Below are 10,500 nucleotides of genomic sequence, written 5' to 3' on the forward strand. Positions count from 1 at the left end.
GTCCCATGCTTGGCTGAGGGTTAGGACCCTGCGCACAGTCAGGCTCATGCAGCTGCTGCCCTTGTGACAAAGAGAGAACCGCCTAAGGCCCCGTGGGCAGAGGACGGAGGAGGAAGCTGCGGGCCGTCCAGAGCCCTGACCGTATTGAAGCCAATGTACAGAGCTACATAAGTCCACCCAATGACTCTCAGAACTGCCGCGCCCTATACAGGGAAAGCTGGCTGTAAAGCTGTACACACAAAGCGGTGAATGTTCTTAACAAATGCACGAACAACACTCCAGCTGAGACAGGGGGAGGTACACACGGGCGGGTGGGCAGGTGTCTGGGGCCAGCAACGCTCTGCCTATCGACCTGGGGTCACAAAAGGTGTCCCTTCCCCCCGGCTGCTGCGTGGTACGCTTTTAAGTGGATGTGGTTTTTGGGATGTTTTACAGTCACTTTGCGTTTTAAAAAAAATCAATAAAATTATTTATGGTATTTGACGAGTCTAATAAGTCATTTCAGCTTGTGAGTGGTTAGCAACGGTAAAATGAACTCTCCATACTATCTCAATGGCTCAAATCTATATATCATATTGCAGAATATATACATATGTACACATACACATATAAGTTCACATACCATATAATTCACCCACTTAAACTGTAGAATTAAATGTTTTTAAAGTACGCTTCCCAGCGTTGTATGCCTACCATCACCGAGGGAACATTTTCATCACCCCCAAAGGAAACCCCGTACCCACAGCGGTCACCACCATTTCCCCACCCAGCCCTGGCGACCACTGGTCTACTTTCTGTCTCTACTGATTGGTCTATCCTGGACGCTTCACACAGAAGGAATCCTGCAATAAGTGATCTTTTGTGTCTGGCTTCTTTCACTGAGCATAATGTCTTCAAGGCTCATGCGTTGTGGCATGTCAGAGATTCGTTCCTTTAAAGGCTGCATAATATCCTATTGTATGGCTATACCACGTTTCATGTCTCCATCCACCAGCTGATGAGCAGATGTTCTTCATGGAAGGCGTCTACATTTTCAAATAATTCTCAGACAGAACAAACTACCCCCATCAGCTTTAGATTCATTAGAGGCCCTTCACAGGGGACCACACCCAGCTCACCTTCTCCTGGGCCGACCGGGCCGCACTGGAGACTTGCTGCACCGCCAGCTCCAGGGGCGGCTGCTGCGGGTCCTCCTCGAAGGACAGGGACAGCGGGCCCTGGAAGAGAGAAGCGCAGTGAGGAGACGCGTGCAGAGCGGCGATGCCTGCTTTTTAGAGGAAGTCAGGCTTCTGCTAGAAAAGCTCTGCACATCTAGGAAAACGTAACAGGGCCCCTTTTAGTTAACCTGGGCTTCAAGGCAGTAGCAAAGGTCAATTATCAGCCAGTGCACACACCTGTGCATGCACCTGTGGGCCAGCTCAGGCTGGCTCCCGCTCAGGGGCAGGTTCAGTTATGGGACAAGGATGGGAAGCAGAGACTCCCAGGAACAAGGGCAAATCTAACGATGAGACGGCGAAGGGCGTTCTGAATGCGCAGGCTCACAGTGTAAAGAAATGCAGGCTCTGCAGGGGGTGGGGGGCCCACGCTGGCCTGTGGGTCTGCGGCTCTAGCACAGCGTCTGGCCACGCACAGCGGGTGCCAGGGCTGTGTCCTCCCTTCCTCTGGTGAGAGCCCTGTTTGTAGAGAGTTCCTTCTTCCTGGTCCCTGGCATTGCACCTGAGGTGCCCCCTTCTCTTTTCCCACCGCCCAAGGGTGGGTGGGCAGGAACTCCTGGGGCCGGCCACCTCTCCCTAGAATTTGGGACTCCTTGGCTGGCAATGAGCCAGGCTGGTGGCTGTGCCTTGCAGACCTCAGAGCTGCCAGCTCCTGCCCCCAGGGCTCCCGGCTGAACCCAGCCTTCAGCTCTGTGCAGCCTCTGCACCCTTCCAGTAAACTCCCCGGGGCTTGTCAGCCTATGTCCATTTAGGTTCTTGCAATTAAAACTCTGCCCGTGTGAGATGTGCAATTCAATTAATATGACCCCCAAGGCAACAAGACTGATGTTTTATGAAAGAACAAACCAGGGCTTGTCCTTTTAAAAAAAAATTCTCTCGAGCCCAGTCGGTGTGGTTCAGTGGCTGAGTGTCAACCCATGAACCAAGAGGTCGCAGGTTTGATTCCCGGTCAGGATACATGCCCGGGTTGCGGACTCGCTTCCCAGTGTGGGGTGTGCAGGAGGCAACCAATCAATGATACTCTCTCATCATCGATGTTTCTCTCTATTCCCCTTCCTTCCTCTCTCTCTCTCTAAAAAAAAAAAAAGTCAATAAGAAATATTTTAAAATAATAATAAACAAAATAAATTATCTCGAGAGGCCAAACACTTATGCCAACACCACAATCTGGCATGAAACTCTTCTTAAACTGCTTCCTGACGTGTATCGTGGCCAAGGAAGTTCTGATTGGCTGCAAGAGAAACTTCCACCCCACAGCTTCCCTCCACTTTCTATCTACCTCAGAGACTCTCTGCGTGGTGAGCTGGTTCCAGCTACACGACACGATCGGGGTGGGGAAACAAAATTCTGCAAAAGACGCCCAAGCTCTGCTGGCAGGCACAGCCCACACGAGCAGGCCATGTCATCATCCGGGGCTACTTCTTAAGAATCCGCCAGGACGCAAAGGAAAGCTAACAGGCACAGAACACTTCCAATTCCATGCTTCTAACCTCGCCCTGTTTCAGCAACACCGATCTCACCCCCCAAAAATCAGGGGAGGAGAATGAAACCTACTCCCCAAGAGCGATGAAGTCACAGTTTCGGGCTGCTCGGCGGACGCCCTCCAGGCTGTGCTTGTTTTGGTGTGGCCTGCTGGCCAGGGGTAAGCCACGAGCCTGGGGATGACACGGGTCCGGGTACGGGGTCGTCCGGCTGAGAGAAGAGCCTCCAGCACGGAGCGCAGTGCCAGGCAGGGAAGCCACCCGTCAGCAGGAGTGGTGACAGCTGCCGGACAGCTCGAGGGAAACAATGCACCTTCTGTCCCAGGCTGCAGAGCACGGCTGCCGGCCGGCCGTGAGCAGCCTGGACGCAGGCTCCTGCCCTGGGCATCAGGGGGCGCCGTCCATAGCCTCTTACCTATGGCAGGCCCCTCATGGATTAAAACCCTGGAGAGATCCTACCAGGAAAGTTCATGTCAAAGGTGGTCTCACAAAGGAAAGGAATTAAGTTAAAACAAGGACACAGGTTCCCTTTCCCTTTCCGACTGCCTACTCCTCGAGTTTCAGGAAGGCAAGCGTGTGTACGACACCCAACCACGAACTGCCACACGTCCCGTACTGTCCGTGAGCAGACAGCCCCAGTGCAGATGCTACCCCGCTTAGGCCAGAGCCAGACTGTACGTCCACCTGGGAATTGCCAGGGAAACACTGAAAAAGGAAAGCCACGAGGGGCCAAGCCCTGCCAACATCAGCACCCACTGCAGACCCTGCGCATTTCAAGCTGTGTGGACCGCTGCACGAACACCAGTGGACGGGAACAGGACGTCCCAAACAGCCCCAGACACAGGAGCAAACTTAGCAGGGGGCAAGGGTGGCGTCCCAGATCACTGGGTAAAGACGGATTCTCTTTAATCAGGATGTGGGAGGCGCCCCGATGGAACCCCAACACTAGCACATGGACCTGACTGCCTTCATTACCAATGAGTATCATAACCCCCGAAGGGTGGGGAAACACGGCTCTAACCTAAGACACTTTGGGAAACAATGCCCTGACCGCCGATAAATGCCATAACCTCGGCAGTAAATGTGTGTCTCACAGGGGTACAGGTTGGCAATTCAGAAGCTACTCTAGGTGGATGCCAGAACTGACCAGGTAAATAAATATGTTCCAGACAACGAGTACCCGATGCCTCCCTCCTGGAGAAGGAAGTTAAAAACACGGAAAGGGGAAGAACAAATGAACGCTGTGCTGTTGACCTGGAGGCCAGGGGATCCGTATAAAGTCATGGTTTTGAAGATACAGACAGAAAGAGAAATGCAGACATGTGCATGAGTGTGTTGGTGTACACACATACATTTCCTAGCTCTGTCCACTAAAAAAAGTCTAGAAGCAATGAGACCCCGGCAGTAATGACCCCGGATCTCGGTTCCTAAACACTTCTCCAAAAGCAGGAATCGGGGCTGAATCCAGGGCCGGAAGAGGGAAAACACAAGATGAGTCTAGGAAAAAAACATCTGTGGAGCCATGAAGGAAGGAAGTGCTAAATATACACACACACACATATCTTTCTGTCTTGATGGCAGAACACAAAGGCTACTACTAACAGGGCTGCCCGTGGCCAAACAACAGTCAATGAAACAACACAGCCAACAGCGACAGTGTTGGATTATAATGCACAGAATAAAATAAATAACTGTGAGTCTACCCTGATGTAAATAACCAACTAAATATATGGATGGAGGAGAAGCGGCAGCCCTTTCTTGCGGTGGAATTCCAATGAATAAATGTAGGAGAGATGAAAACCAAAAAACCATCATTAAGCAAACTCCCCAGAAGTAACTGTTGCAGACCCGTCACACAGAGGGATGCCGGAGTCCGCGAGCAAAGTGTGAGGGCTAACAGGATGTGTGCAGTCTCAGAGTATCTCCACAAGATGTTTAACCTCAGAGGGAACGATATAAGAGGGGCCCAAAGATAGAAGACAAACCACCTTTACCAAGGGATCAAGGCCCAAGTCCCCAGCAGTAAGTTACAATGACATCACGAACCCTGTGCTTTAGTATAGGGAAAGGGGAACATCACTTCTGCAGTTTGTATAGCCTCAGTCCAATCATCTAAAAACACCAAATTTGAGGGACCTTTGGCAAAAGAATAATCAATATCCTTCAGACTTATCAAGGTTGTGGAAAACAAAGAAAGAATACGAAACTGTTCAAGACTGCAGGAGACTAAGGAGAAGCAACAACTTCATGTGGGACCTGAATGGGACCCTGGAACAAGAGAGGATCCTGGTGGAAAAGCTGTGAAATTCATATGAGGGCTTCAGTGGTTACAGACCATTGCCAATGTTAATGTCTTATACTGTTTACAACGTTAACATCATTGTACCGTGAATTATTGTAACATGGTGCCAATGTTAATTTCTTGTCCTGTTACAATGTTAACATCATTGTATCATGAGTTATAGTAACATGGTGCCAATGTTAATATCTTATACTGTTTACAATGTTAATATCATTGTACCATGAATTATAGTAACATGGTGCCAATGTTAATTTCTTGTCCTGTTACAATGTTAACATCATTGTACCATGAGTTATAGTAACATTGTGCCAATGTTAATTTTCTGTCCTGTTACAATGTTAGTATCATTTTACTATAAATTACAGTAACATTGTACCAATGTTAATTTCTTGGTTCTGATCATTATGCTATGGTTATGTGAGGCTGAGTGAGGAATACATGGAAACTCTGAATTATTTTTTTTAATATTTTCATTAATTTCAGAGAGGAAGGGAGAGAGAGAGAGATAGAAACATCAATAATGAGAGAGAATCATCGATCGGCTGCCTCCTGCACGCGCCACACTGAGGATCAAGCCTGCAACCCGGGGAATATGCCCTGACCAGGAATCGAACTGTGACCTCCTGGTTCATAGGTCGACGCCATGCCGACTAGGCTGAATTATTTTTGCAGCTTTTCTGTAAATCTAAGAGCAATTTAAAAAATCATGTTTTTTTAAAAGAGACTTTACAAGAAAGCAGCCCACCTTTGTTGACGCTATTTACTAAATGCCTTACGACGATCTCATCTCATCCAGAGTGGATTCTCTTTCTCAGATTGAACCCAAACCTACCCTCTTCTCCAAATGAAGCACAGAGAGGCCAGGACTTGCCCCAGGTCACACAGCCCCAGAGCTTTCAGCCTGAGCAGTGAACACAGTTCTTCCAAGCGGCTCAAGAAGTCCCCTCCCAGCTCAGCAGCCCACGATGGGAGTCGAGTTAGCTTTGGCTGCATTTTAGTTAACACTACACCCACTCTTCCTTCCTCTGAGCTCTGGTCAGGCTGGGAGAATGGGTGAGTGCAGGGAGCAACCTGAACTGGCGCCTACTCCTGGGTTTCATGCGGACAATTTGCAAAGTCATCAGCAAGCCTCCTTTAATGTTGATTCTTCAGAAGTGAAAAACAAAGCACGTTAAACAGCTTGTGTTGCCCAGGCTTGGCTGGCTCCCAAGCAGGGAAGGCCTGTGTCCAGATGGGGTGATGCTCATGGCCACTGTTTCTCCCCACCAGCGACAAGCTTCTCACAGGCCCTGCCATTCATCCCACCCCCCACACCCACTGCTGCGAGCCAGCCTTGTGCTGGGCGCCGGGTGGGCTGTGCCCGGGCAGACAGGGCTCCGGACTAGCTTACAATTCCATGAGACACCAGTGAGCACCAGGTGCCAATGCTATTTGGGACAAGCACAGGCTGCTGGGGTGGGGGTGGGGCAGCAACCTGGCAAATGGGAGGATAGGGATCTTCTGAAAGCTTTACAGAAGTTAAAGAAGAAAAAGGTTAAGTAAGTATTTGAGACAAAGGGAATATGCTCACGGAACAGAAAGGAGGCCGGTTTGGGGTGGAGGGTGCAGGCAGTGGCCCGTTCGGGTCCCTTATCCAACGCTGCCTTCACATCCTTGCCAACTGACCTCTTACAGCGTGGCCTCTGTCGCTGGCCAGGAGTTTGGATTTTTGTGATCACCACTCGGAGCTCATTATGTAATAGGAAAACTCTGCAGTCTTATCACTTTGTTTCCTTTTTAAATTGCTGAAGCTCATCTACAAGTTAGAGCTACTCGGAACACGCTCTATCTAGGTTCACACAGCATCTTTCCTGTTTTCTTCGGAAAACCACAGATTGTCCCACAACCTTGGTCATCTGCACCTAGAACATCCCTCTGAAAAAAAAACCCTGGGGCAAAGGACCAAAGAAACAAACAGCTTCAGGGTGGCCCACGGCTGGACAAGTCCAAAAGGCGGCCCCCACTCTGGGGTCAATACTCACAATGTGTGGGCACCCGCCTAGGCAGGGAAGCGCCATCCAGCTCACCGGCAGAGCACGCAACCCAGAGCTTCCCAGGTGGGTGTCCGGGGTGTGGGCCATCGCTGGGGTAACTGACTGTCATGGCAAACCATTTTGTAAATGTCAGTTACCAGGGGAACTAAAGGGAAAGCCTCAGCTGTTGCTTTTGGATAAGAGGTGTTCGTTCCAAGTCAGTGACTGAGGCAGTTCTAGGCTGTCTGTTCTCATGACTGAACTGTGATCAGATCCATTGGAACTGGGTGTCTGGGACGCCAGAGTGGAGAGGTGCTGTGGGGTGAATGACGGATAGTTGGCCTAGTGCAGTGGTTCTCAACCTCTGGCCCTTTAAACACAGTTCCTCATGCTGTGACCCAACCATAAAATTATTTTCGTGGCTACTTCATAACTGTAACGTTGCTACTGTTATGAATCGTCATGTAAATATCTGATATGCAGGATGGTCTTAGGCGACCCCTGTGAAAGGATCGTTCGACCGCCCAAGGGGTCACGACCCACAGGCTGAGAACCGCTGGCCTAGGGACTGGCGTGTATCTGGCAGCCTCTCAGTGTGAGAAGAAGCCGGCTTGGGGAAATTGTGAAACGTACAGTGTGCGCCCTCACCCCTGCCAACCTGCTAAGTCCGAACTGCAGGGGGAAGGCATGTGCATTTTTTCAAAGCTCTCTAGGCAAGTCACCTGTGCTCCCCACACACCTGGCATCTGGCCGGCCAGCTGGCAGAGCAGCCATGGTTTCCTCTCTGTCTCTCCAACTCACCATCCTGTCTAATTTAAAAATAGTTTCGGAGTAAGGGTCAGAACCGCAGGGCCGTCCGACAGGAGGGACCTGTACTGCCATGGCCATGGGTCACTCAGAGTCAAAGGAGGCTCCACGGGTTAGTGCTCAAGCCTCAGGTCCCGGGAGAAAGGAGCCCCACAGCTAGGGATGGTTCATTAAGCAATCAAACCCTTTTATCCTTTCTTGCTGGGCCTCCGTGAAAAGGATCATATAGGTCTCAACTTCGAATGTCCTGCCCGCAGGGGACCTGGACCAGGATCTGGTTCAACCCTGGCATGTCTCTCCAGCTCATGGAACTCAGTCTCCCCTCTGCAGAAGAAAGGGGCTTTGCTAGGAGAGTTTAGGATTCCTTCTGGTCTTAAAATGCAAAGTTGGGGTAAGACAGAATTCAAGAGTTACCGTCTCCATTCGATAGAGAATTCCACCTTTCACGAAGACGCTGGATATGATCGTGACTTCCAGGGTGCCCCCAACCCCCAGGGACTGGCTGAGAAGTGGTCTCCTCCCCAGCCAGGGCAGAGAGGCTGGGCCGCAGGGGGCCAGTAAGCTGTGGCTCTCCGGGCCTCTCTGGCATGGAGTGTCAGCCCTAATCTGGGATTAGTGGGAATCGAGTTGGAGGGAGGGCAATGGGCAATGATGAACTGCAGGGCGGGCTGCCGGGTCAGGACAGCCACCAGAGACACCAGCCTGCTCACCCTTATTGTCATCAGTGCTGCAACAGGGGTGGGGGAGGACAGGGAGGGTGTGCGACAAGTCTGTAGCGGGGAGTTCCCCAGATCCTATCTTCCTGCAACACCTTCCAATTGAATTCAAATCAAGCAACACTCGCAGGCACAGGGAGCACAAGCAGATGCAATCCACAGCCACCCAAACTGTCTGGGAGGTCCCTGCCATGCTCTGAGCTCGAACCCCGAACATCAGGGCACCTTCCTGGCAGGAGCGTGGAAACACGGAGGTCCTGACGCTGCAGTGCATGGTCAACAGCAGACAGAACAGAGAGAAGGCAAACCAGCCAGATGCCTGTCTCCACTCCCTGAACAGAGCTCCCCCTGCTCCCACAGAGTCAGGGGACTGGGTGAAAGGTTTTCTTTCAAAACCTCCAGTTCCTTCAAGGTTCTCAGCCTTACCTGACCAACCAGGCGTTCCAGGAGGAACTTGCAACACCCTGGGTGCAGGAGCAATCTGGAAGCAGTGTCTAAGGCAAGCCTATTTTCTGGAGCCAATCGAGAAATGCCAGGAAACGAGGCAGAACGGGTTAAGCGGGGCTACCCCAACGCACACAACCGAGGTAGGGTCCTACCTCCGTGCCTGAAACTCCTCCAGATCCGCCAGATCACGCACCCAACGCTCCCTTGAATGTTAAAGGGAGCAGGGACAAGGCTCACACCTGCTCACACCACCAGCCAAGGTGGAATCCCTCAGCCCCCGAACCTGGCCTGTGACACCAGCTCAATCGGGTCAGTGACAGCACCTGTGTGCTCCCAGGTGGGGGGCCACATGGCGTTAGGGCTGCCACAGGAACTGGGGTGGTATCCCTGGCCAGGAGACGTCCAGCTCTGAACAGCAGGGGCACATTTTCTAGGCACCATGACAGCTGGCAGTCAACTGACCTCGAAGCCTTTTTTTTTTTTATCCAAAAGGTACAATCCGTTTTCAATAGTTCAGAACAGGGTCAGTCTTTCAAGTTGTTGGATGGATGGCCATTTATATGCAAAGCTTTCTTGTTTTTTAAACCCTGGTGCAAAGACCAGGCCCGGGCGGCTCTGGAACAGGAACACTGTTCCCTATGTCCAAAGCAAGGGCCCAGGCTTCTCCACTGAGCTGCACAAGCAGGTGCAGGACCCTGAAAGCAAGGAGGACGGGCCAAGGCTGGGAGGCACCTCCCGATCCCACCAGGCCCCAGTTCCTACTACGGGGATGCCCAGAAATAGGCGACGCCAGGAATCTGTCATTAAACTACGGTGTCTTAAAAGTAAAAATAAGCCACCACGTCCTTAACCATGGAAGAAACAAAACCACGGGAGCGTGCGGCAGCAGTTGGGTCACAAGCCCCTACGTTTTGTTTGGGGCAGAAGGTGGCTGGAGTCCAATTCCAGCTCGGCCCAGCACAGGCTGTGTGACCTTGGGTGGGTTCCTTAACCTCTCTGGTCTCAGCTCCTACCTATAAAGTGATGACAGACCCAGGAGTTGTGAGCATTCACATGACATGTGCACCTAAAGCCCCCAATACAATGTCTGGAAGCAGCTGGCTCTCAATGGTCACTAATTTTATATGCCAGGGAATGAGAGCAAACCTCTTAGACCGTACATCGTTGGTGAAATCCAGCTCTCTAGATGGAAGCATGTTTGGGTCACAGGTATTCACACATCAGGTACAAAGGCCGAAAGTGTCCAGCTGGGAACCAGAATCCATCTGGGACTCCAGGAAGGGCTGCTATGAGCTAGAAGGGGAATGGGCCCCTGACAAGTCTCTCCAACAGCCAGACACGCCTCCGCTGGGGCGATTAAGGTCCAGTCACTTTGTCTTGACTCCCCATCCAGGATGGTCCGCACTCCAGGGTCTTTCTCCAAACTTTCAAGGGTCCCCTCCCACAGGGAAGGCGCCCTAGGGATCAGCCAAGGGCTGTGGGAGGCTCCAGAGGAGAGCTCAGCGCGGCCAGCCCGCACCC

At 51.5% G+C, this 10,500-nt stretch overlaps 1 protein-coding gene across 1 annotated transcript in view; it reads right to left on the reverse strand.

Annotated features, from left to right (window-relative positions):
- Positions 1–7,117, reverse strand: part of C2CD2 (C2 calcium-dependent domain containing 2) — a 47,348-nt gene extending 40,231 nt beyond the window's left edge. The window contains exons 1-2 of the mRNA XM_005885733.2: positions 7,064–7,117; positions 1,119–1,217 (exon numbers count right to left, since the gene is read on the reverse strand). Coding sequence (XP_005885795.1) covers positions 1,119–1,217; positions 7,064–7,117 — 153 coding nt within the window. The remainder of the gene's footprint in view (positions 1–1,118; positions 1,218–7,063) is intronic.
- Between the last annotated feature and the right edge of the window lie 3,383 nt (positions 7,118–10,500).

This window comes from Myotis brandtii, unplaced genomic scaffold (assembly GCF_000412655.1).
Source record: "Myotis brandtii unplaced genomic scaffold, ASM41265v1 scaffold923, whole genome shotgun sequence".
NCBI classification, from domain to species: domain Eukaryota; kingdom Metazoa; phylum Chordata; class Mammalia; order Chiroptera; family Vespertilionidae; genus Myotis; species Myotis brandtii.